The sequence below is a fragment of the Budorcas taxicolor genome, chromosome 25 (genome assembly GCF_023091745.1).
Source record: "Budorcas taxicolor isolate Tak-1 chromosome 25, Takin1.1, whole genome shotgun sequence".
NCBI classification, from domain to species: domain Eukaryota; kingdom Metazoa; phylum Chordata; class Mammalia; order Artiodactyla; family Bovidae; genus Budorcas; species Budorcas taxicolor.
This window is the reverse complement of record NC_068934.1, coordinates 40,454,389-40,480,743: the sequence shown is the minus strand read 5'-3', so window position 1 is coordinate 40,480,743 and position 26,355 is coordinate 40,454,389. Positions and strand designations below refer to the sequence as shown.

The following is a 26,355-nucleotide window of genomic DNA, read 5'->3' as shown; positions in this document are numbered from 1 at the left end:
CCCTACACACAGTTACAATGTTTTTCTTGTGATGAGAACGTCTAAAGTCTAATCTCTTAGCAACTTTGAAATATATTTCAATACAGTATTATTATCTGTAGTTATATTGTACAGTACCTCACCATGACTTATTTATTTCATAACTGAAAATTTGCACCTTCTGATCGCCTTCACCCATTGTGCCCATCCCTCACTGCCTATCACTGTCAACCACTGATCTGTTTTCTGTATCAGTGAGCTCAGCTTTTTAAAAATGATTCCATATATAAGGGAAATTATATGATATTTATCTTTCTCTGATATATTCATTTAGCATAATACTTTCTAGATCCATCCACATTGTTGCAAATAGTAAGATTTCATTCTTTTCTGTTGTTAATATTCTATTATATATATAAATATAAGTATATATATGTATTAATATAAGTATATATAAAATATATATATATATATATAAATATATGTATAGACCCTGATGCTGGGAAAGACTGAAGGCAGGAGGAGAAGGGGATGAAAGAGAATGAGATGGTTGGATGACATCACCGAACTGATGGACGTGAGTTTCAGCAAACTCAGGAGATGGTGAAGGACAGGGAAGCCTGGCATGCTACAGTTCATGGGGTTGCAGAGTTGGACACAACTGAGCAACTGAACTGAACTGATATATATATATGCACACACCACATACTTATCCATCTTTATCTATTGATGGATACTTAGGTTGTTCCCATGTCTTGGCTGTTGAAATAATACTGCAACAAATCTGGGGGTGCATATATCTTTTTGAATTAGAGTTTTCATTTTCTTTGGATATATACCTGGGCATAGGCTTCACTGGTAGCTTAGCAGCTAAAGAATGTACCTGCAATGCAGGAGATCTGGGTTCGATCCCTGGGTTGGGAAGATCCCCTGGAGGAGGGCGTGACAACCCACTACAGTATTCTTGCCTGGAGAATCCCCATGGACAGAGGAGCCTGGCGGGCTGCAGTCCACAGGGTTGCACAGAGTCAGACACGGCTAAGCGACTCAGCACGCACGCATACCCGGGTATGGGACTGCTGGGTCTTGTGGTAGTTCTAGTTTTCGGTTTTTGAGAAACCTCCATACTGTTTAACGCAATGGCTATGCCGGTTTCTGTACCAGTTTACATTCCCACCAATAGTGCATGAGGGTTCCGTTTTCTCCACATCCTCACCAGTGCTTCTTATTGCTTGTCTTTGTGACAGTAGCCATTCTAACAGGTGTGAGGTAGCATCTCATTGTGGTTTTGATTTGCATTTCACCAAAAATTAGTTATGTTGATTATCTTTTCATGTACGTGCTGGCCATCTGTCTGTTTTCATATGTGTTGTTTCATCCCCTGTTCACAGCAAGTCTTTGTGATAGGTACTTTTGTGTGTGCTAAGTCGCTTTAGTTGTATCCGACTCTTTGCAACCCTATGGATTGTAGCCTGCCAGGCTCCTCTGTCCATGGGATTCTCCAGGTAAGAATACTGGGTGGGTTGCCATGCCCTCCTCCAGGGCTTCTTCCCAACCCAGAGATCGAACCCATGTCTTTCACCTCTGGCACTGGTAGATGGGTTCTTTACCACTAGCCACTTGGGAAGGCCCATAGGCACTCTTAGCATCCCCATTTTCCAGGTGAGGAAACTGAGGCACAGAGAGATGAAGTGAGGTGCTCAGGGTCACACAGCTGGTTGGCAGTAGAGCCGGGATTTGAGCCCAGAGTCAATGCTTTTTGCTACTCTGCTGCGTTAACTCCTGGACATTATTAGGAACTCTATGTCATGAGTGTTCATCCATGTAGATCTTTTTGCAGAAGTATAAATGAGACATGGACATCCTACTGTAACACGTGCCTGTGTGCATGCTAAGTTGCTTCTTTTCAACTCTATGAACTGTAGCCTGCCAGGCTCCTCTGTCCATGGGATTCTCCAGTCAAGAATACTGGGTAGGTTGCCACGCTTTCCTTCAGAGGATTGTCCTGATCCAGGGATTGAACTCACATCTCTTATGTCTCCTGCATTGACAGACGAGTTTTTTACCACTAGGAGTCACCACACAGTTTCAAAGAATTCATGTAGCCCGCAGTTGGCCATTTAAAAAGTTCCTGAATGTTGTGGCTTGCTTACCCCTTGCGGCTTTGGTTGACATTTAGGTGGTTTTCTTCTTCTTCTTCTTTTTCTGCCCATAATGGACCTACTGTGAAACATCTTTGGTCAGACACTATTTTTTCCCAAATTTTGTGAGTTGTGTTCAGACCCTGTGGTTAATAGGTGGCGTAACTGCGTCACAGGGTGTCAGGAGTTGTTTGGTGATTCCCACGGCATGACAGCATGTTACCAGATAGGGTTCTGGAGAAAGAGGAAGCTTACAGAGATGGATATAACTGGTTCCCCATTTACCCACCAACTCTACACTGTGTGTTTTGAATTTAATTTTTCCAGTTTAGCATGTCTGTAGAGTACCTCACATGTGGCTATTTTGCACTTTTTTAAACTTCCAGGAGGACAGTGAATTTTTCCATGGATTTGTGGCCTGAAGTTCCTCTTGTATAAAAGACCTCTTTAACTCCTTTGACCTTTTGAAGAGGACATTCTGTATTTAGAGCAGCTCTTCAGATCTGTGGATGAGCAGCTGATGTCAGGACTGGAGGGACTGGAAACATTCTGATCCTGTACAGTCATTAAGTTGGGAACTGTTGAGTAATTGTAGATTCCACTTTAACCAGCACAAACCACTCTGCAAGCTGATGGCTATTATTCCCCCAATTTCTAGAGACTAATCATTAGCTGAAGTGCCAGGCAGTATACGGAGCATTTTATGTGTATCGTTTCATTTAAATACCCCAAGAATGTTTCATGCATTTTGTAGTTCAGTCACTGTCGTGTCCGACTCTTTGCACACCAGGCTTCCCTGTCCTTCACTATCTCCCAGAGTTTGCTCAGACTCATGTCCATTGAGTCAGTGATGCCATCCAACCATCTCATCCTCTGTCTCCCCCTTGTCCTCCTCCCTTCTATCTTTCCCAGCATCAGGGTCTTTTCCTATGAGTTTGCTCTTTGCATCAGGTGGCCAAAGTATTGGCGTATTCAGCATCAGTCCTTCCAATGAATATTCAGGGTTGATTTCCTTTAGGATTGACTGGTTTGATCTCCTTGCTGTCCAGGGGATGCTCAAGAGTTTTCTCCAGCACCACAGTTCAATTCTTTGGTGCTCAACCTTCTTTATGGTCCAACTCTGACATCCATACATGACTACTGGAAAAACCATAGCTTTGACTAAATGGAACTTTGTCAGCAAAGTTCATGTATGGGTGCTTTTATTATCTCCATTTTGTAGATAGGGAGGTGGAGACTCAGAGAAGTTCAGTTTCTGTCTTTTTAAAAAAAACTATTTATTATTTATTTTTGGCCATGCCACCAGGATTTCTTTGGTAGCTCAGACAGTAGGGAGTTTGCCTGCAATGCGGGAGACCTGGCTTCCATCCCTGGGTTGGGAAGATCCCCTGGAGAAGGAAATGGCAACCCACTCCAGTATTCTTGCCTGGGAAATCCCATGGATGGAGGAGCCTGGCAGGCTTCAGTTCATGGGGTTGCAAAGAGTCAGACACGACTGAGCGACTTTACCTTCTTTGCTTTTATTTCTTTACCCAGCCTGTAGGGTCTTAGTTCCCCAACCAGGGATCAAACCTGGGCCCCCAGCAGCAAAATTGCCAAGTCCTAATCACTGGATTGCCAGGGAATTCCCAAGTTTCTGTCTTTAAGGCCATGCTCTAGGTGATGGTGTCCTCAGACTCAGGGCCAGGTCTCTGATTCCTCACTCGCTGCTCAGTCCCATTCTGCTCTGTAGCCCCCTGATGGGGAATCAGGCCCAAAGAGGCGAGATGCAGAGCCCACCCACCTCCTTCTCCTTCACCTGTCTCAGCTGCAGTCACCTCTTCCTAATGAGATGCATTTTTAAGGAGAAATTGCTTTTTATTGAAATACAAGGTGAATTGTTTCCTTTTGATAATTAAAAAAAACCACAGCTTACTTGAGATAGAATACACACACCATACAGGTAACACACTGAAAGTACACAACTCAGTGGTTTTTGGTAGAGTTGTGTGATTGTCCTTCTGATGGCTTATATATATATGTATACGTATATATGTATTTAGTTCATTGAGGTATAGTTGATTAGGGCTTCCCTGGTGACTCAGATGGTAAAGAATCTGCCCTGCAGTACAGGAAATCCGGGTTTGATCCCTGTCAGGGAGATCCCCTGGAGAAAGGGATGACTTCCCACTCTTTGTTTTGCCTGAAGAATCCCATGGACAGAGGAGCCTGGTGGGCTGTAGTCCATGGGGTCGCAGAGAGTTGGACACGGCTGAGCAACCAACACGTCATAGTTGATGTACAAATTTCAGGTGTACAACATGGTGATTCACAATTGTTAAAGGTTATCTCTCGATGATTTTTAACATTTAATCGTCCCAGTTTCTAATGTGTTTGCCAGCCTCTGTCTCCTCCCTTGATCATACCTTTCCCAGTAGTTTTTTTCCTTCCACCGTGGATTAAGTCCTTATGATATGCTGGACTCCAGGTTGAGACTTAAAAAATGACTATTTTTCAGTAGACTTTTTTTTTAGAGCATTTTTAGATTCAAAGCAAAATCAAGCAGACGGTTACAGAGAGCTTCCCATGTACCTACCTCCTGCCCTCCCCCAGGCACAGAGCCACCGCACCCTCCATGGTCAACACCCCCCACCAGATGGTGCCCTTGCTACAACTGATGAACCCACTCTGACCCACATTTGTCACCTGAAGCCCACAGTTTACATCCGGGTTTAGGTGAGCCCTCTCTGGCTCCATTCCATTCAGTCCTCACTGTGTAGCTTCTATGATCATCGCTGTTATTATGAAGCCCATTTTACAGATGAGGAAATGGAGGTTCAGGGAGTTAAATGCCTTACACAAGGTCACACAGCCAGTGCCTTTGGGGCACTGCCTCTCTCTGTTCATGGTTCCTCTTGGGTCTTCCCTTCCTGCAGGCAGGAACTGGCAAGTCCCCCTCCCCGCTGGGCCCCCAGCTGTGCAAGGACCCTCAGAGGACACATACTAGGCATCGTCCCAGGGCAGCTCATGCCAGACCTGCCTCAGGGAGAACCACTGTGCATCTTCTCGCCCCCGCCCCTCTCTCTAGAGTCCCTGGAGGAGAGCCGGGCACTGTCCCCTCGTGGAGACGTGGAGCTCAGCAAAGCAGCCCGGAGCCCCCGTGGAGACCCCGAGGCCCCCATCAACTGCAGCTCCTGCCCAGGGCCCCCAGTGGTGGCTCCTCAGAGGCCAGCGCTCCAGCTTCTCCAGCTCCTCCTGAGAATGAACCTGTCTAACACCCAGACTTTACCTGTGAGCCCCTCAGGAGCCCAGGCCTCACCCTCACCGTCTTCAAGGCCAGGGGGGCCCGGGGCCTCCCAGCCTCCTCAGCCCTCATCGGGGCCTCTGATCCCTCCAGGAGCCTCCTCTCTACCTCCGGCCTCTCCCAGGGCTCCCGGACCCCCTCCTTTGGCTCCAACGGTCCCGTCCTCCGCCTCCGGGGCCCACTCAGCGTCCAGAAGGCCTTCTCTGCCTGCCGCTGTCCCTCGTGGAGCCTCAGCCCTTTCCACAACAGGCCCCGGCGCTTCAGAGACCCCCGTCACTGTCCTCAGGCCTCGCAGGTCCTCTCCAGCCACCTCCAGACTCTCTGCAGCCCTCGTGGCCACAGCCAGCCCCAGCCCCTGGCAGCCCACCCTGGGGACCTCACAGGAGGAGGAGTCCACGGTGTAAGCAGGCCTCTGTTTCAGGGTCATGCCCGGGGCATGCGGGACAGAGAAGACTCTGCCAGCGGCCCTGGGGGTTTGCAGGGCTGCTCTGGGGACCAACAAAGCTGCTGATCCTGCAGGACTCCTGGCACGGCTGTAAAATCCTCAGGGCCTGATGTAGCCTTGTTCGCAGGAAGCATTTGGGATGTGTTGTGAGAATCTAGCAACGTGTTCTCCATGGTCAGCATCCTGCCTGGACCACAGCCCGCCTATCTTTTGAGAAAGGTTAGGGCAGCTGACTCCCTGCCCCAGAGGAGGACGAAGGTCCGAAGGGCCTGGGATTCCACTGGGATTGTGCTACCAGCCGCCACATGTCCTCACCTGGGGTCTCCTGATTAAAATCTGTCTGGTCTCCCGCAGGCTGCCCTGCTCATTCACTTCTCGCCTTTGGAAAGGGAGAAGTCACTGCCTCGTCACTGCCAAGCCCATGGGGGATGAACTAGCACCCACTTCAACCCCCAGCTTGGGAGGAAAGCCTGCATGGGTCTGGGGCTGGATTGGGAGGGGTCTTAAGTGAGCGCCTGGTGACCTTTGATTCTGGGGGACATCTAGAGTGAGAAGGGGGAAAGACAGATGGAGAGGGCTTTGCAGAGTGGGTTCTCTGGGAGGGAGCCTCTGAGATGGAGTAGGAGGCAGATGGAGCCTTAGGGCCCATGCTCAGCTTTAATATCTCTCGGCGCGAGGGAGGGAAGCAGGAGGCTGAGGGGGTGGGGCTGGGCAGTGCCAAGGTCTCAGCCAACCCTCTGTGGAGCTCTGAGGCTGAGATGGCCCTCAGAGTCGTCCTGAGTTGGAGCAACGGCACAGAGCTTCGTGCTTCCATGTTGACTGGTAATTCTATCTGAGCTGCTCCCGGAAAGGGGCGTCAGCCAGAGCAGTTCTCTGTGAGGGCTGGTGGCCCAGAGCTGCCACCCAACAACCTTCTTTCCGACTGAGGGAGTAAATGTGTCTGTCCTGAAGGGGGCCTCTGGGTGGTGCAGCCCAGTTTCCATGACAGAAAGAGGACAGTGCTGTCATTGATGGAGAGAGGTGAGGTGGGGGTGGAAGACAGAGAACTACGCTGTCACCAAGTCACCAACTTGCTACCCCTGAAACCCAAGAAGGCTGCATGATCACGTGCAGCCCCTGGTGCACGGACCCCACTTGCGCTGGCCCAGGCCACCCTCCCCTTGGCTCTTCTCTGCCCTGCTGTTCACCATGTATCCCAGGAGGGGGATCCCCGGTGGTTATTGACTGCAAAGGCCACCTGGGGGTGTCCAGCCCAGATGTTGGTGTAGTTGTTTAGTCGCCATGTTGTGTCTCTTTTGTGGCCCCATGGACTGTAGCCTGCCAGGCTCCTCTGTCTATGGGATTTACCAGGCAAGAATGCTGGAGAAGGGAGTAATTTCCTTCTCCAGGGGGCCTTCCCTACCCAGGAGTTGAACCTGTGTCTCCTCTATTGCAGGCGGATTCTTTACTGTCTGAGCCCCCAGGGAAGCCCTCATGTTAGTGTACAGGGAAGTCGCTCAGTCGTGCCTGACTCTTTGCTACCCCATGGACTGTAGCCCACCAGGCTCCTCTGTCCATGGGATTTTCCAGGCAAGAATACTGGAATGGGTTGCCATTTCCTTCTCCAGGGGATCTTCCCAACCCAGGGATAGAAGCCAGGTCTCCCGCATTGCAGGCAGATGCTTTAACCTCTGCGCCACCAGGGAAGCCCTATGTTAGTGTAAGGAGGGGTCTTAATCCAAGCAGGGTGGCAGGAATAATGAATTTGGAATTAGGAGCCTGAAAACCAAAGACTGTAGAGATGCAAAGGACTTAGAGACCATCAAGTGCAGTGAGACCCAAAATATGTGGTATAATGAGGCCTGGGGTAGCATGAAACCCAGGTTTGAGCCCTACACTCTGACTCGCCATGGGACCTGAGGTCTTCGTTCCCTCATCTGTATAATGGGATTATGGCAGTGCTTCCTCCTGGAGTTGAGATGGTTGCATGTGACACAGACTCCACTGGTCTCTGTGCTTTGTGGTGGTGACCTTGTGCAGCCTGCCAAGCTTCACTGCGCTGCCTGGGATCTGATTTCAGGATGAGAGTATGGAACACTGGCTGCCCCTCCTCAGGCAAGCCAGCTGTCAACATGGTAGAGGCTCAAAGTCAGTGCCAGTTTTCTCATCATTATCCCTGTATTCAACAGAGGATGCGATTCAAGTTTTAGTACTAGTCCTCCCTGTCCAGAACACTTAAGTATAATAAATGGTATTCATTTTGAACATTAAAAAAAAAAAAAAAAGCTGGGGGATAGGGGAGTGGGAGGACAGCTGTGAACACTTCCTCCAAGTTGGTCTAAAAATAAAGACATGCTTATTTGAGACTCCCCCATCCTCTACTTACAGCTGAGACCACAGAGGCCCAGAGAGGTCAGGAGAGTGTCCTAAGGTTGCACAGTCTAGGAAGGCTGAGCTGGGAGGAGGGCCCAGGCTTCTAACTCCCAGTCTGGGCTTTTTTCCTTCGCGTGGCATTTTGTTGGCTTCTTCCGTTGGAGTTGCAGAGAGGCAGTTGATGGCTGCAGTTTATGCTAGGGTGCTGTGATCCCTTGTCTTAGTTTGAGCTCTGTGAGAGCAGACCCAGAGAGAGAGACTGGGTGAGAGTCACCGCCCTGGAGGGGATCCCAGGGAGCATGGTGGGGATGAGGGGGAGGAAGAGGGAAGGGAAGACAGCCAGTCAGCTTTTGTTAAAGAGTGGGTCACTGCTGTGGGCCAATGGCACCCTGTCCTTCTGCGGACCCTCTGGGAGGCCATGTGGCACATGCTTCAGAATTGTCCCCCAAAGCCCTGAGGATGTCACTCTTGTCCCTGTCTTGCTCTTGGACTGTCTGCTCCCCAGTGAGTCTGGCTGTCCCCACCCAAGGATCATGCCTGCCTCCTGTCTGCTTGCTCCGGGCCTAAGAAGGCCTGGCGGGGGATGGGGGGGGGTGCGCGGGAGGGGCGAAGGGAAGGAAGAAATGCAGGAGCTGCCGGCAGAGCACTCCAGCCATCCCCCAGCTGGGCCAGGGCTCTTACCGCCCACACTGCGGTCACCACAGTCCCTTCTCAGGACCCCCGAGGTTGGAGGCTCGTGGTCTCCCCACCCCTGGTGGGCAGGCAGTGCCAACTGAGACATGTGGGAGGTCTTGGGGGGACTTGGTAAGAGCATGCTCTGCCGGCAATGAGCCCAGTATGATGCCCCTTGCCCAGGGCTGGCATCAGGAAAACCACTTTCAAGATCCCAAATAGGCACAGAGTGCTTTTTTTTTTGGTCACACCGCTTGGCTTGTGGGATCTTAGCCTCCTGAGCAAAGATCGAACTGGTCCATGGCAGTGAAAGTGCGGAGTCCTAACCGCTGGACTGCCAGAGAAGTTCCTGGCACAGAGTGCTTTTCGCCAACAGATGAACTGGTCTGAGTTCTCAGCAGCCTGCGCTCCAGTAAGCGGGGGTGGGGAGCACTTGTTCTTGGGTGAGTTCACGCTGCACTCTCTCTCCTAGGAGTCCATCTGTCGGGTTCTGAGCAGTAGAGGACAGGGAGGGTGGGCTGGAGCCTGTTCCCTCTGAGTCAGTTTTACTGCACCCAGGGAATTCCTGAAGGCCCAAATGATCAGACGTGGTTCAAGAGACTTGCTTTTGGGGTTTATTAGTATTCTTGCCTGGAGAATCCCAGAGACAGGGGAGCCTAATGGGCTGCTGTCTATGGGGTCGCACAGAGTCGGACACGACTGAAGCAACTTAGCAGCAGCAGCAGCAGCAGATAAACATGCTTGAGGACAAGCCATGGTAGGTTTCGAATTGGGACAAACTCTGAGGTTTAAAAGTACCTTTCATTAACTTATTTTCAATGTGTGGTAACCCACATCATTAGAAATAAAGATCTGTAAAATTGTATGCAGGGCTTTCTTGGTGGCTCAGATGGTAAAGAATCTGCCTGCAGTGTGGGAGACCCAGGTTGGATCCCTGGGTCAGGAAGATCCCTTGGAGGAGGGCATGGCAACCCAATCCAGTATTCTTCCCTGGAGAGTAGTGAGGCATCTCTCCTCACCATATCCAGCAAACACCCCCTCCCATGCCACCCCTTTTGTGGTTTCTGGTTCTTGGGCACCATTTCTCTGTTTAAATATGTGCAAGCAAATCTTATGCTCTTTATAATCCAAAGATAGAATTGTCTAGGCTCCGTTATCACCTGTTGTTCAGCTTGTGTGTGTTTTTCTCACCTAATAATCTCTTCTTGAGATCTTTCCATCCCATCCTTAGCTCGCATCTTTAATCCTTTGCTTTTTACAGCTGCACAGCAGCTCACAGCAGCACACAGCAGACTTTTAACCGTCTCCTGGGGTGGACTTTGGGTCGGTTCAAATCTTGCCTTTACAAAAGATGCTACAAAGAATAACCCTGGCCTTACATCATTTTGCACGTGTGCAAGTCTGTCTTTAAGATGAATTCCCAGAAGTGAAGTTGTTGGGCCAAAAGGTATATGCCTGTCTGATTTTGATGGATAGTGCCAAATGGCATTCCTTAGGGGTTGTACCAGTGATGTTTCCACCAGTGGTGGGCAGGTATCTGAGTCTGGGAGGGTCCAAGTTCCCCAGATCAGAGCAGAGACTTATGAGATGAAAATAACATTCCTGGGGAATTCCCTGGAGGTTCAGTGGTTAGGACTTGGTGCTTTCACTGCCATGGGCCTGGGTTTGATCGAACCCATGTCGGGACCTAAGATCCCGCAAGACACATGGTGTGGCAAAAAAAAAAAACACTCCTGGACAAGTATGAGTGGGAAGGATGGATTGAGCTAAGTTTAGACCCCCGAGGCTCTCAGGAAGTGGGGAAAGATGGATGGGAAAGAGGCCTGAGACCATAGAAACGGAATGTGAATCCATCTTATCTCATGGAGGGATGTCAGATCAGACAAATTAGCTCGGGGTTTTCTAGTATGAATGATCTAACGGGGAGCCTTTTTAGACTCTGTGTGGATCCAGGAGTCCCAGGGTGAGGGAGCGGAAGAGGGGCTGGGAAGGAGTGGCTGAGCTGCAGCTGCTGGGCTGAGTAGGGAGAATTCGGCGGAAGAAGTTGGGAGGTTGGGGCCAGGAACAGGAGAACAGGAAGGGTCTGGGGAGACCTGGCTGTATCCCTGGAGCCTAGAATACTGCCTGGGGCATGGGAGGAGGTCAGGAAATAGCAGAAACACAAACAGAGCAAAGAGCCAGGACATGGTGAAATTCACCCCCAGAAACCTGAGAATACACCTGTTTGTCCTAGGACCAAATATGACTAGGACAGACTGTCAGCGGGAGTGGGAATGGACCCATCTGTGGTCTTAACCATAGCCTCTCTCAAATCGGATCTACTCTCTCATCTTATCCTAGTTATTTCCTTTTAAAACATTATCTCAAATTCATCGCTCAGTCAATAAATATTTATTGAGCACGTCCAGTGTGCCTGGCCCTGCTCTGGCTGCTGGTGCTTCAACGGTTAAATATTTGATCACAGTCTCTGCCTTGGTGGATCTGAAACAAGTACTCCTACCAAGATATCATCACCAGCTGCGCCCAGTGCCATGAAGTAAAGGAGGGCCACCCTGTGAGAGGGTGGCCAGGGAGGGCTTTGCCGAGAAGTGGTGTGTAAGCTGATACCTGCAGGATGCTAGGAGGGAACAGTGTGTCTGTATAAAGGCCTGAAGTGGGGAGAACTTGTGCAGGCGGTGGGCAAAGGCTAGAGCAGTGGGAGCTAAGGGTATGAGGGATCAAAGTGAGACAGGGTAAGTCCAGGGGTACCAGAGCCTGCAGGGCTTGGAAACCACGCCAGAGATTTATTGTCTTATTCCAAAAGCAATTGCAGAGCATTGAAAGAGTTGAAGCAAGGGAGGAATGTGATCAAATTTATGTTTTAAAAATATTGGGACATCCCTGGTGGTCCAGTGGCTAAGACTCTGCCCTTCCAATGCAAGGGGTCTGGGTTCGATCCCTGGTCAGGGAACTAGATCCCACATGCCTCAACTGAAAGGTCCTGCATTCCATAAATAAAGACCCTGCAACAAAGATCGAAGATCCTGGTGCTGTAACTAAGACCTGGCACTGCTAAAGGAAAAAAGAATAGGTTTCATGAAAGGCTTGTATAAAATTAAAAAAAAAAAAAGATCGTGCAGCTCTGGAAAATAGTCTAGAATGGGTATAAATGACACTGGGGAGACCTGGGACATTGACTGGGAGAGTTCACCCCACCCCTTTGTTGATTCCAATATCTTACATTTATGTGATAAATTACAAATTGGGGAATGATATGACAAGAGCGCCCAAAGCCATTTTGTTCTGAGCACCCCAAAGTCAGTCCCCCTCAGCAGAGAGGCCGGGCTCAAGCCCTCAGGCCGGTGTCTCCAGCAGACCGCCTTCAGCACAGCAGAAGCAGGCGCCGTGTGCAAGGAGAGACTGTGATAAGTTCACCAGCAGGAGAGGAACTGGGATCAAGCTGGGCTGAGTCCAAGTGAAACTGATCACTTTGCAGTAGGAGTTCTCAGAGGCTTTGATTGGGGTCTGTGCCCCGTGAGCCTCGAAGAAGGGCCTAGAATCTAGCCCATCCCATACTTACTTTGACACTTTGAAAAAATAATTTTATTTGTTTATCGTTGGCTGCGCTGGGTCTTCATCGCCACACAGGCTTTTTTCTAGCTGTGGCGAGCAGGGACTGCTCTCCAGTTGCGGTGTGGGCTTCTCGCTGAGGTGGCTTCTCTTGTTGCGGAGCACGGGCTCTAGGGTGCACGGGCTTCAGTAGTTGTGGCCCTTGGGCTCATTAGTTGTGGCTCCCGGGCTCTAGAGCACAGGCTCAATAGTTGTGGTGCACCAGCTTAGTGGAATTTTTTGTTTATTAGATAAACAGGCTTGCAGACAAGCCACAGCAGGGCTTTCTTGATAGCTCAGTTGGTAAAGAATCCACCTGCAATGCAGGAGACCCTAGTTCGATTCCTGGGTTGGGAAGATCCCCTGGAGAAGGGATAGGCTACCCGCTCCAGTATTCTTGGGCTTCCCTTGTGGCTCAGCTGGTAAAGAGTCTGCCAGTGATGCGGGAGACCTAGGTTCGATCCCTGCATTGGGAAGATCCCTTGGAGGAGGGCATGGCAACTCACTCCAGTGTTCTTGCCTGGAGAATAGTGAGGTGTTTCCCCTAACCACGTCTCCTCTCATCCCATGCCACCCCTTTTGTGATATCTGGTTCTTGGGGACCCTTTTTCTGTTTATGTATGTGCAAGCAAATCTTATTCTCTTTATAATCCAAAGATAGAATTGTCTAGGCTCCATTATCACCTGTTGTTCCTCTCCTTGGGGAATGGAAACCCACCCTCTTTCAATCACCAGTGGGGAAACGGATCAGCTCGTTGTCTTGCACCCAGAGTGTTGAGAAGCTCCCTAGGGTTAGTCGGCATCAACCAGCTCATCACAGAACAGCCTGGTAAATTTGGGGATGTCAGCTTCTCTTACCATTCTGGCCCATGTCTCAAGGTCACTTCTGCCTTGCCTGGCATACTTAGGGGTGTCACCATCAGTGGGAACCTCTCCTTAATTCTTTTCCTTTTCTCATCATCTCTTCTTGGCTTTGGGAAAAATAAGTTACTCCCTCAATCAAGAATTCAGGTGCTGGGACTTCCCTGGTGGTCCAGGGGCTAAGATTCTGCATTCCCAATGCAGGGGGCCTGGGTTCCATCCTTGGTTGTGGAACTAGACCCCACATGCTGCAACTAAGTTGAGCTCAATTGCAAGCCACAGCTAAAGATCCTGAGTGCTGAAACTAAGATCCAGCACAGCCAAATCAATCAATAAATATAAAAAAAAAGAGAGAGAGAGAATTCAGGTGCTCTATTCTATAAGAACTTCGATCCCTGGGTCAGGAAGATCCCCTGGAGGAGGGCATAGCCACCCACTCCAGTATTCTTACCTGAAGAATCCCCATGGACAGAGGAGACTGGTGGGCTACAGTGCATAGGGTCGCAAAGAGGCGGATACGACTGAAGTGACTGAGCAGGCGCGTGCGAATTCTGCGAGAATGCAGCAGCCCTGGCATTTCTGGTCCCCAGGTCTTTATATGACGCTCCCAGCTGGTGCAGCAGAGGCCCGTTCATCTTCCGAGCTCTGTTACAAAGTATGTGCTGCCACTGTGTTTGGCGCTGTCCAAATGGCAGTGGTCCATTCTGTCCCCCTGTCCTGGTGTTCCGACCCCAGTGATGCAAAGGGGAACTCCGACAAACAGAAGCAACCACACAAGGCATTTTCCAGGAGGTTATGATTTATTCTACATTATTGATGTGACAGGGAACAGGGCCAAGATTCCACCTCCAGGATCCCAGAGGGGGAACAACCAGGAGAATTATCTATATCAAAGATCAGGGGCAGAATCAGGGAGGGATCTTCCTGGAAGTGGCTGGAATCACACGGGCTCAGGCGACGGGAGCCAGGCCGATCTGGTTGTTGGCCCTATCGAAGACGGTGAAATACTGGCGGATGAAGACATCACCCAGGATCCAGAGGTCCCCGGAGGAGGTGGAGACATCCATGCCCTCGAACCCGCTGGAGCAGACGTCGTCGCTCTGGAGGAAAGGAGAATAAAACCCGAGCTGGGACGCAGACCCTTTGGGGACAGGCGCTGGGGCCTGAGCATCCAGGACCACGGTGCGCTGCCAGCCACGTGCAAAGAGGAGCTTCCTGGCTCATGCCTGGGGACTTGGCTCTTCCTGGCCTGGGGTCTGCCTCTGTAAGCAACTTGCTGCTCTCTTGGTTTCCAGGGATTACCAGACATTATCCAGTGTTTCTGGCAGATGTACGCACCCTGACGTCAGCATCAGAGCTAAGGGGTTTAGGGAGAACTCAGCTGCCGGGAAGGATTCTGGAAGCACTGGTGACACAGCCTTTTCTCATTATTCTGATCCCCACCAGTGGCAAACTGGATCAGCTGCTAGTCCTTTTCATTCACTAAGTCGCTGACTTTGTGACTTTGGCTGCATATTACAATCCTCTCTGGAACTTCAAGCCCTCTGCACCCCATCCCCCACCATGGCTAAGGCTCCACCCCCTCCTAATTAGCATTGCTGGGGGAGGGGCCTAGTTAGTTCTTGCTGAATGACATCCATCCACTGGGCAAAACTAGTTTCCCATCCAGCATTGTACTAGAAGGCAGGGTTTTCCTGGGTGCATCGGCACGACTGAGCGACTTCACTTTAACTTTTCACTTCCCTGCATTGGAGAAGGAAAGGGCAACCCACTCCAGTGTCCTTGCCTGGAGAATCCCAGGGACAGAGGAGCCTAGTGGGCTGCCGTCTATGGGGTCGCACAGAGTCGGACACAACTGAAGCGACTTAGCAGCAGCAGCAGCCGCGAAACCATAGGAGTGTCATAAGCCCTGACCCTGTGGGAGGTGTGGTTTCCATTTGCCCAACATTTTGTAGCTTTGATGTGGGCAATCCCGTGTGATTACGATAACTGCACCTTGGTGTGGGGAAAGGTCTAGGTTTTAGATACAGGAGGGATCCAGGGGCTAGTACCTTGCTGAAGAACCTGGGGCTAATCCTTGAGACCCAGAGCTTGGACTCCAGGGCCCAGCTAGAAATCCTCCTTTCACATCACCAACCTTTGCCTTGCTTTTCCTCCCTGGGGATGCTGCCTCTCAGTTCTCATTTGCACACTTATCTGTGATGTATTCTTTTTCTCCGGAGGCTGTCCAGAGCAGATGGCAGCTCCAGCTTGTGGAAGTGCCCTTGCCCTTGTGCTGAGAGGCATTCTGTGGCCACATTCTGGGTGGGCACATCTAGTGGAAGCCCCAGAGCCCCCTTACCTGCAGGATGTAGGCACTGGGGGGTACAGGGTACTGGACACCGTTGATGGTGAAGACAATGTCAGGCAGGCTATCGATGGAAGAGCAGCTGATCACCTCCTGGAAGGAGCGAGGGTTAGCAGGGCTTTCATTGCTCGTGCGTGGCAGATCCACCACTTGAGTCTAGAACAGGGCAGTCAGGGCTGAACTTACTTCACCAGAGGAATCCTCGCTGGCTCCAATGTAGCTCTGAATGTTGGAAATGGCAGTGGTTGGGCCGGCCAGCAGAGAGGTTCCAGTGTCAACAATGGCCTGGCAGCCGTCGCTGCAAGCGATGGACTCTCCATTCATGGTGATGCTGAAGAAAAGAGGCAAGTCAGGGTCCCCTGAGCCCCTAGGCGGTACATCTCTCAAGGAGGAACCAGGTGACCCTGGTTCCTTCCCCATCCATTGGCCAGTGCATAACATTTCAGCTTCTCTTGTTCACACGCTCCTTCTCTGAACTCATGTAGTCTACCAGGAATTACTGAGTGCCTGCTCTGTGTTAGGCAGAGGACATGCAAAGCCAAACAAGACGGGTGCATGGTTTCTGGCCGCTGGGAGCTCCTACTCTAGCTGGAAAGATAAATTATGATTGAGGAGGAGCAGGATGAGTAGGGGAACAGAACCCAAGCCAGGGTGAGGGTGCTGGTGTGGACCATGCCAGGGAAGGCTTCTCAGGGAGGTGGAAACCCAAACGTTGCTGGGGAGAAGAGCTAGAGGAGGACATCACAGGTAGAGGCGACAGGGGTTGGGCAATGATGCTGGACTGATGGCCAGGTAAGTCCAGCCCTGGCTGCCCTATTCACCTGAGGGGCAGGAGTTCGAGGAACTGATGGGGTTTGGGCATGGCTGGGGCAGACATAGGGAGATAAGTGTGTCCCAGTTTCCCCGGGACTGTCTTGGTTTAACTACTGAAAGGCTGGCATCCCAGGAAACTGCTCACTCCTGGGCAAACCTGGGCTATGGGTCACCCAAGCAGGCTAACTGCGGGCAGAACAGCTGGAGGTTAAGGCTACCTGGGGGCAGACAGTCTTTGAAGTGGAAAGTGGAGGGAAGTGTGTGTGTGTGTGTGTGTGTGTGTGTGTGAGTCTCTCAGTCTGTCTGACTCTCTGTGACCCCATGGACTGTAGCCTGCCAGGCTCCTCTGTCCATGGGATTCTCCAGGCAAGAATACTGGAGTTGTTTGCCATTCCCTTCTTCGGGGGATCTTCCTGACCCTGGGACTGAACCTGTGTCTTCCATACTGAAGGTAGATTCCTTGCCGTCTGAGCCACCAGGGAAGCCAATAGGAGGAAATGTTTTGAAACAACTTCTCCACCATTTTGTCCTGACCTTAGACCAAAAGTGACAAGCCCCCTAGAAGCCAAGATGTATGGACAGGGGACCCCTCACTCTTCATAGAGATTCTGGTAGACTGTCCTGTCTCTTTGCTCAGAAGGGAATTGGCTGTCTCATCCTTGCTGAGTCTCTGGGGCAGGGGTCCCAGACACTGCTTATCCTCCAGTGATGTGCCCTTCCCTGGGTCTCTCTGATTGAGCCAACTTTTACCTTCTCCTTCTGGAGCACATTTCCCTGTGCTGGCTGTTCCAGGGGGATGTTGGAATTCTTAGTTAATTATGAGTGTGTAAAGAAATGGAGTCTGGGGCCCATGCCAGGTTATAGCCCATCCACGATGACCTCACCTGTCCACAGTGATCTGCCAATAGCCCTCAACAGAAACAGGCACCCAGTTCAGACTTCCTGAGTAGTAAGAAGAATCGATGCCACCAAACATCACCACGCTGCCGCTTTCTTCGTTGCTATGGACAGTGGAGGGAAACAGGAATTCATTTATACATTCACAATTCCAACTGAACATATAAACTACGTGCATTCTAAGAGTTAGTTTAAAAAAATAAACAAACTTTTTGTTTTGTATTGGAGTATAGCTGATTAACAATGTTGTGATAGTTTCAGATGTACAGCAGAGGAACTCAGCTGTACATAAGCATGTATCCATTCTCCCTCAAACTCCCCTCCCAGCCAGGGTGCCACATAACACTGAGCAGAGTTCCATGTGCTATACAGGAGGTCCTTGTTGGTTACCCATTTTAAATATAGCAGTGTGTACATGTCCATCCCAAACTCCCTAACTGTCCCTTTCTCCCATCCTTTCCCCAGCAACCGTAAACTAAGAGCTGCTCTTAATTGGGATCTTGCCAGCGTCAAGAGCTGAGCAGTGTGTGTGGTCCACAGGGTTTCTTATAATCCTGACATCAAGACCCATGCCGTGATCACTCTTATTTCTGTTTTACAACTGAAGTAACTGAGGCTCAGAGAGGTGGTGCAGTGTGCCCAACGTCACACAGCCCGGGAGCCACAGATCCTGGGTCTTTTTGGTTCCAAAGTATCTGTGGTTTCTACCACATGCTCTCTTTGCTGTGGGGACCTCAAGAGAAATAAATGAACGACAGTGTCTGCTCTTAAAGCCTTGATAATGTAGTTCATGGTTTGCTGGGCTGCCGTCTGTGGGGTCGCACGGAGTCGGACATGACTGCAGTGACTTAGCAGCAGGCGTTTTTCATTGCCACGACTAGGTGGCGGTCAGAGGAGCCGCTGGCCTCTGGTAGGTGGAGGCCAGGGAGGCTGCCAGACATCCCAAAGCAGCCCCCAACAGCAAGGAATCATCTGGTCCAAAAATGTCAATAGTGCTGGGATTGCGAAACTTCAATCTAGTTGGCCCTATGTGAATTACCTAACTGCCCATAAAAACAGATTATGTTTAAGAGGGCTGAAACTTGAATATTAAGTGGTCAAGAGAAAAAAAGGCTAAAAAGACCCTCCTATTGTACATTGCTGGAGTCCTGATTACTGGAATATTCATTGTCTAAATTTCTGCAGTTTCCGTTTAGACAGGAAAGCAAATGTAGATGACACTAAGAAATTATTCAGCAAACAACTGGTCACAGACAGACCAGTCACAGACAGATGATTCCACTCCCCTAACCCCACCCCACCTTCCTTATAAACATCTGATAGTACCAGTGAGGTTATAGGACAGTCAATATCTTAAAAAAAAAAATAACCCATCAATGACGACAAATCACTTCAAAAGAAAAGGATGTGAGTGTCAGAGGAAGGTTGAGTGTCTCAAGAAAGTTGATGACACAACCTCAGATATTCTGGCACAAACCTCTACTCAGCCAAAACCAAAGCTTGGTTATTCTTTATTCTTAGAATTAGCTCATAGCCACACCTGGAACCTAAATTTTGTTAACTAATTAAAGAAACTTGCTTTCATCATTTAAAAGTTTCTCTGTTCAAGGTCTAAATCCCAATCAAAGCTTCTTTTCATTTATTGCTATGAACTTTGGCTCCAATTTTAAGTGGATTCACTCTTTAAATTTTTGTTTTTAATTTGGCTGCACCGAGTCTTAGTTGGAGCATGTGGGATCTAGCTCCTGACCAAGGATTGAACCCTGGGCCCCTACACTGGGAGAGCAGAATCCTAACCACTGGACCATGAGGGAAGTCCCTAAGTGGACTCACATTAAATGGTGGTCTTCTGGAGAGCAAATAGCTAATGATATTTGACTTGCATAAAGCAAGGCGACAGAGAATCTTGCTAGTAAAATAAGATGATGAAGACTGTTCATCAGAGAGGAATTTGGCACCGTTCTCTCCAAAGATACACCTCTCAAGTCTAATACACTGACCTTGCCAATCCCCCTGCTTGCCAAGATTCCAGCCCATCCAGCCTTTGACAGCCTCCTGCTGGACCTGGTGACCATGACCTCCTTGCTTCACTTACCTGCTCAGGTAGACGGAGAAGAGGTCTTGGGAAACCAGACCCTGGTCCCATATGTTGTCAAAGACAGGGGTGGCCCCGGAGGAAGAGATGCTGGGGTAGGCGAGACCCAGGATGCCGTCGAAGGGAGCATAGTACAGGAAGGAGCCGGGCTCTGTCTCACTCAGGCCAAAGATCTGGTTGGTGTCGCTGATGCCTCCGACCTGCGTGGGGGAACCAAGACGTTTCTCATTGGCTTGTGCTGAGCACCGCGGGGTGCCCACCCTGGGCTCAGAGCATCCCCTGGTTCATTTCATGTAGGACTTGGCTTCTGGGGCATCAGGGTGGAAGGAGGGGAGAGGGATTAGCCCTGGAATTTCTTGTTATTCTGCTGGAAAGAACAACTGAGGCTGATCCCCAGATGGGCACCGTCTGCGACTTGGTGTGAGAATGTGCTGCAGAACAGATGGTCACCGTGTGTGTGTTTTTTTGAAGATCAGATGCAAAGCAGACGCCGGGCAAATCAGAACCCTGGACCCCTGGTGCGCCCTGGAAAGGCGGGGGATGCTTGTGGTGGAGCTTTTGTGACTCAGGGGGGCTGTGGGCTCGGGGAGGAGGAAGAAGAGGAGGTGCTAAAAGAGAACTGAGCCTTTTCCTACCTTCTTCCTACCCCTTCATAGCATTCAGCTTGGGTGCTGACGTTGGCTTCTGGCTTCTGGCATTCCCCTCCCTTACTACTTCTGCCCCCCAACCCCGCCGCCACCAGCCCCTCCAAAATATCCGTGATATCTCTGCCACTTTCTGCATGCCCCAGTTAGGTTGCTTTTGTGTTACCAAGACCCATATTGAATGAGCTGCCACAGAGGGTGAGGAGGGGGTGGGGAGAGGTCTGTGCTGTGGCCTCCAAGGTCCCTGAAGTTGGAAGCTGTGCAGGATGAGGCGGCCGGCCAGAGTGTGCTCACCTCGACGGTGTCGTATCCAAGGATGCCCGTCATGCTGCCGGTTCCATAGGTGATGGACAGTGTCTCGCTGGTGGCCTCATAGGTGGAGGAGTCTTGAGGGTTGAAGCGGTTGTGGTTGGCTGTGAGGACAAGAGGAGACATGGTCAAACTCCAAAAGCTGAGCCAGAGTCATGGGCTGAGGGTGCCTTTGTTTTGGGTTGGATTTTGGAAGAGAAAGTTAACTTTTTTCTTTAGACTTTGGTGCCCTAGTGTTCCCAGGTTCCATTCCTGTCTGGTTGGACCAACTGGTATCATCTCACTATGGATGGAAACTGTGGCTATGAAATGAAAAGACACTTGCTCCTTGGAAGGAAAGCTATGACAAACCTAGACAGCATATTAAAAAGCAGAGACATCACTTTGCTGACAAAGGTCCCTATAGTCAAAGCTATGGTTTTTCCAGTAGTCATGTAGAAATGTGAGAGTTGGACCATTAAGCAGGCTGAGTACTGAAGATTTGATGCTTTCGAACTGTGGTGTTGGAGAATACTCTTGAGAGTCCCTTGAACTGCAAGGAGATCAAACCAGTCAATCCTAAAGGAAATCAACCTTGAATATTCATTAGAGAGACTGATGCTGAAGCTGAAGCTCTAATACTTTGACCACCTGGTGCGAAGAGCTGACTCATTGGAAAAGACTCTGATACTGGGAAAGATTGAAGGCAGAAGGAGAAGGGGGTGAACAGAGGATGAGATGATTGGATGGCATCACCGACATGATGGACATGAGTTTGAGCAAACTCTGGGAGATGGTGAAGGGCAGGGAAGCCTGGCGTGCTGCAGTTCGTGGGGTCGCAAAGGGTTGGACACGACTGAGCGCCTGAACAACAACAATGCTGATGGAAGGTCCTGCCAGGCTCATGCTTACTGGAGCAGGCCCACAGCTGCCCATGGTAATGTGCAGCTGCACACTCTGCCCCTGGACTGAACTTCCTGAGGGCTGGGACCTGCATCCTCCAGGGCACCTGAGCCTGGCACACAATAGGTGCTCAGTGAATGCTTTTGGAGTGGATTACTGAGTGGCTTCAGCGGGCTTGAAATCAGACCTATGTGAGGCCCCGGAGAATTCGGGGCTCCCTGGTGACTCAGTGTCAGGAACCTGGTGAGGGCGGGGGGACACTCACTGCAGGCTTCGCTGGAGCAGTAGATGGAGGGCACCCACAGGTTGGAGGAGCCGGTGTCAAAGATGACAGTGAAGTCCTGAGCGGGGGTGCCAATGCCAATGGTGCCGAAGTACTCCGTCTGCCAGGGGGACACACAGTTCAGCAGATGGGGACTCCCCAGCCTGGCCTCCCCAGAGACTGTCGCTGGGTCCTCTTGGGCACATCCCGTCTCCCCCTTCACTGGCCCCCTTTCGTTCGTCTCTTGATCCTTCAAGGCCCAGCCAGGTCTCCCTTCCTCCTTGAAGTCTTCCCTGATTGCTCTCCTGTCGACCTCTGGCTATTCTCTTCTAAGCCTCATGAACACTCAACAATAACCTGCTGTCCCCTCTTGCCTTGAATGTCTTAGTCTTGTTATCCTAGAGAATGCACAGTCTCGGACAGGGTAGAAACTTACCCAGCAGAGTAAATCTGTTCTTAGTCACTCAGTCGTGTCCAACCATCTGCAGCCTGATGGACTGTAGCCTGCCAGGGTCCTCTGTCCATTGGGTTTCCGAGGCAAGAATACTGGAGTGGCTTGCCATTTCCTACTCCAGGGGATCTTCCCAACCCAGGGATCGAACCCAGGCCTCTTGTGTCTCCTGCACTGGCAGGCAGATTCTTTACCTCTAGCACCACCTGGGAAGCCCCAGCAGAGTAAATGCTTAAACATTTTTTTCTTTAAATTGTTGATGGGGAGATAAATAAGTCACCTAGAAGTGAAGACCCCTTGAGATATCTTTTTCTTAAGTCTAGATGACTGCAATGGGTTTAAGAAAGGGTATCCTTGGGACTTTCCTGGCAGTCTAGTGGCTAAGACTGCATGGTACCAATGCAGGGAGCCTGGGTTCCATCCCTGGTCAGGGAATTAGATGCCCTCATGCCACAACTAGGAGTTTGCATGCCGCCACTAAGACCAGGTGCAGCCAAATAAATAAAAAAAAAGAAAGAAAGTATCTTCACAAATTTTATTCTTAGTGGCAGCAGTTTTTCCCTGGCTAGCCCTGCTCCAACCACACTGCTATGGTTCTTTCATGACCAGCTCATTCCCATCCCAGGGCCTTTGCACTTGGTATTTCTTGTGCTAAGAAAATGTTTATTCTAGATCTTTCCTTGGCTGACTCCTTCTTATCCATCCTTCAGTGCTGTAGTCAAATATCAGCTCCATCAAGAGGCCCTCCCTGACTACTTAATCTAAATTTGCCCCTGCCCCATTCTTTTTCTCCTTACTCTAACTAATTGGCTTTTTTCTCTGTGGCACTTGTGATTACCTGGAATTATCTTACATTCCTATTTATTTGTCTCTTATTTGTCTTTCCATCTAGAATATAAGCTCCAGGATCTTTGCTTAGTCGCTGTTGTTTCCCCAGCTCCTGGCATAGTCTCTGATAGAGAGTAGGTGTTTTATAAATATTTGTAAAGTGAACAAATGGGCTAACTTTACAAAGCTTTTCCCAAGCTCTAACCAAAGTCCAGCCCCCACCTAAGCACTCAAAAAAACCCAACAAAACCCCAAATGAAACAACTTCCCCCAAATCAACCCTCCCCCACTACATTACTGCTTCAATTACTCAAAACAACCCTCTGGTGGTGGATAGTAATAGTTCTGTCTTACAGACAAGGAAGCTGAGTCTCACTCAGACTTGTTCAAGGTCCCATGACTTGGAAACATGAGAGCCTAGACTTCCCTAGGTCTGGCAAATGTCATAGGCCAAGCTCTTAATGACAGGCAAGATTGCTTCACGACCTTGGCTTTCACCCAGGGGACGTATAGTATCCACGGAAGGGCAAGCCCATTGGATCCGAAATGGAAGAGTCAGAATGATCTTCCTGAAACTCCAATCTGATCTTGTCAATCCCTGTCCCTAGTTAAGGTGATCTGGTGGCAATTAAGATGCCAGTCTTTATCCCCCCGACCCACTCTGGTCTGGCTCCACCCACCAGCCCCCGTGGACACGGACCTCGCTTTGAAAATGGACTCTGGCTTCCATTCCTCAAATGCACTCTGCTCCCCGCTGTCATATGGTCTGGTGCAAGTCTTCCCACTCTCTGGGACACTCTCCTGTCCTCTTGGAACTCCCCTCTCTCTTCCTTGCCCCAGGGAGGTGTCCCTGCCCGTCATCTGTCTTGCAGTCAGTGTGTCAGCTTCACTGGGTGGCCTTGGCCTGGTTGTGCTTGTCATGCTTTGTGAGGCTCCCTGATTATCATCTGTCTCTCCTACTAGATTGTGGGACCCTGACATTCGTCCACTGCTGCTTTTCTGGGCTCTGCACAGAGGCTGACACATAGGAGGTGCTCCACCTAGGTAAGCATTGGATGAACGAATGAATAAATGAATTGAGAGCAACACCTCTGACTGTGAGTTTTTCTACTCTCCCTGTGTCTCTGAGATCCAGGGAGCAGACCCTGGGTTACACTTGCCTAGGGGTGTACACTGGCCTGTCTTCCCAGACCCTGGGATCCCCCGTCTCTCCTCTAGGCTGAGTCCTTGGAGCTGGCCCGCTGCCTGCCCACATACTCACATCCATGTAGTTCTGAAGGGGCTGGTCAGACACCAAGGTGGCGGCCTCCCGGATGTACTTGCTGCCCAGGTTGTATTTGTGTGTCTTCATGAATTCCTTCAGCTTGCCATTCTCGATCAGATTCTGTCTCAAGGACTTCTTTTTGACGAGTGGGATCCTGTGGCGGAGCATTTGCACACAGTTGGTTTGGAGGAAGAAGGGTGATTAGGCAAAGGACCTGCTCATGGGGTGCTGTGGAAGACTCAGAAGGAAAAGGAAGCTTGCTCAAGAGCACAAGAAGGAAGCTGAGAAGGGAGATGCTCCCGTCTTTGGGCAGAGTAAGGCAGACAGGAGAAGTGGTTGCTGGAAGTGGCCCGGCCCAGTGCTGGTGCTGAGAACCCTACCCAGCCTGGCCTGGAGGGTCTGTGCTATTAACCACGTCTGCTGTGCTGCGTCCCCCAACGAGCAGAGAAAAGAGGCTCCGGACGGATGCAGAGAGAGGAGTTGCGGGAGGGAAGAGGGAAGGACAGCTAAAGGAAATAACCCCAGGGAAACAGCTCTTGGTGCAGAGCGTTCCCCAGACTCACTTGAAGACGCTGCACTCAGAGAGCACCACCAAAGCAAGCAGGAGCAGCCACTTCATGGTTCTTCCTGGCTCCCAAGTCTCCGGAGAAGGGAAGATGGGAAAGTGTACAGTAGCAGGCAGGCATGAGCCACTCCTTATATACAGCCCGAGTCCTCGGGCATGGCCTTATCAGCCACCAGCGTCACCCATTACTCTCACCCCAAGCAGAAAGTTTCCTGATAAGATTGTGCCTGACCTATGCCATGTTCAGAGTTTCCAGTTGAGTAGCTTTCCATTTGTTATCCAGACCTCAGGCTGGAATGACCCCGCAGAGAGCAAGTGGCCAAGTGGCGGCTTATTTCTTAAATGATAGAAGGCATCCAAACTCGATAAGCGGAGTATTTCGACAAAATTGGTCCAAAGTGTACAGAATGTTGGACAGATGTCAGAGGAGCTCCAGGTACCTGAATGGTCCTTGTGGGACAGATGGTGGGACAGAGCGGCTGTCCTTGCAGTGATGGGCCATGTCCCCAGAGCGTCAGTCCTCAAGCACATCCTTGGGTGGGTGGTTTGGGACTCAGGAAACATTTCCCCATGAAAGGACCGTTATATGGGGTTGCTGGGTGTCTAGCTAGCACATGGGCCTTATTTTTCTCTTGCTGCTCGTGGCTCTTGGGCCGCGTCTTGGGAAAGTGGTATGTATAGTACAGGGCAAGGGGATGGGGTGGGTGGAAGAATGCTTCCGACCCTGGAGAAAGCAAACTTGAAACAGGCTGGGTTTGTCTGTGGAATCTGTGTCCCTCATTTTCTGACACCCTTTTCTTCATACTGCTCCTCTCCCACCCTCTTGCTTACTCAAAAGCCTTTGAGACCCCATCTGGGTCTGACTCCCAAGTGCTCCGTGCTTAAAACTTGACTGAATCAGCTGCAGTGGACCAAAGCAATCCAGGCAAATTCATACTAGGGTGTGAATGACTGAGAAAAGTTCTCTCTCTTCCTCTCTCTCTCTTTTTGGCTATGCCTCGTGACATACTAGGTCTTCGTTCCCTCGCCAGGGATCAAACCCATGCCCCCTGCAGTGGAAGCACAGAGTGAAAAGCTCTCTTCTTAATAAGGATGCTTTCTAGCTCAGTGGATTCTGCTTCCCTTTGTGAGGTTTATTCAGTGGACCAAGTGGAGTGAGAAGCTTGATGTAGAAATTTTGGTGAGGGGGTGGGAGGTGGGGAGGTCACAAGTTGGTAGCAAGACGTGTCTGTGGGTCTTATTCTGATAACAGATTCCCACACCTGGGCCACACCTGGTTTTTCCAACAGTGGGAAACACAGATACTATAAAACTCCAATTTCCCTAGGGCCTCTGGATGAGCATGGAGGGGTGGGCAGTGTGAATCAAGTTCTGGGCCAGTGGTGGTGAGCCTAACTACAAAGCACATTTGCGTTCGAAACATACCCATTAAGACACCTCTGTGCCCCAATCGTGGATCCTTGATCTTTATTTTGCATTTTCTTATCTTTTAGTGCCTGCTTCCTCTCTGCTCTCTTTTCCTCCCTTTGAGCATTTCTTCTTTGAGCTATGCCACCTTCTTTGGGCACATCTCAGTGCTTCTAGGAGGAGCTGGTGGTCCTGAAGATGCCTGCTTGGTCCTGGGAACAGCAGATGGAAACCCTAGCTCAAGACTCCCCCTGGGGCGGGTGGGGGGAG

At 50.3% G+C, this 26,355-nt stretch overlaps 2 protein-coding genes across 2 annotated transcripts in view; one reads left to right on the top strand and one right to left on the bottom strand.

Moving 5' to 3' along the window:
• VWCE (von Willebrand factor C and EGF domains) overlaps window positions 1-5,807 on the top strand; it is a 30,115-nt gene extending 24,308 nt beyond the window's left edge. Inside the window, exon 20 of the mRNA XM_052662354.1 lies at window positions 5,188-5,807. Within this exon, the coding sequence (XP_052518314.1) occupies window positions 5,188-5,807 (620 nt within the window). The remainder of the gene's footprint in view (window positions 1-5,187) is intronic.
• Window positions 5,808-14,271: 8,464 nt separating this feature from the next.
• On the bottom strand, window positions 14,272-24,732 carry LOC128068979 (pepsin A). Its single transcript, XM_052662260.1, has 9 exons — window positions 24,677-24,732; window positions 24,111-24,267; window positions 21,574-21,691; window positions 20,412-20,530; window positions 19,474-19,673; window positions 17,366-17,482; window positions 15,855-15,999; window positions 15,663-15,761; window positions 14,272-14,421 (listed from the first exon to the last, which is right to left on the bottom strand). Exons 1-9 carry the CDS (start codon window positions 24,730-24,732, stop codon window positions 14,272-14,274), a joined length of 1,161 nt encoding a protein of 386 aa, XP_052518220.1.
• Between the last annotated feature and the right edge of the window lie 1,623 nt (window positions 24,733-26,355).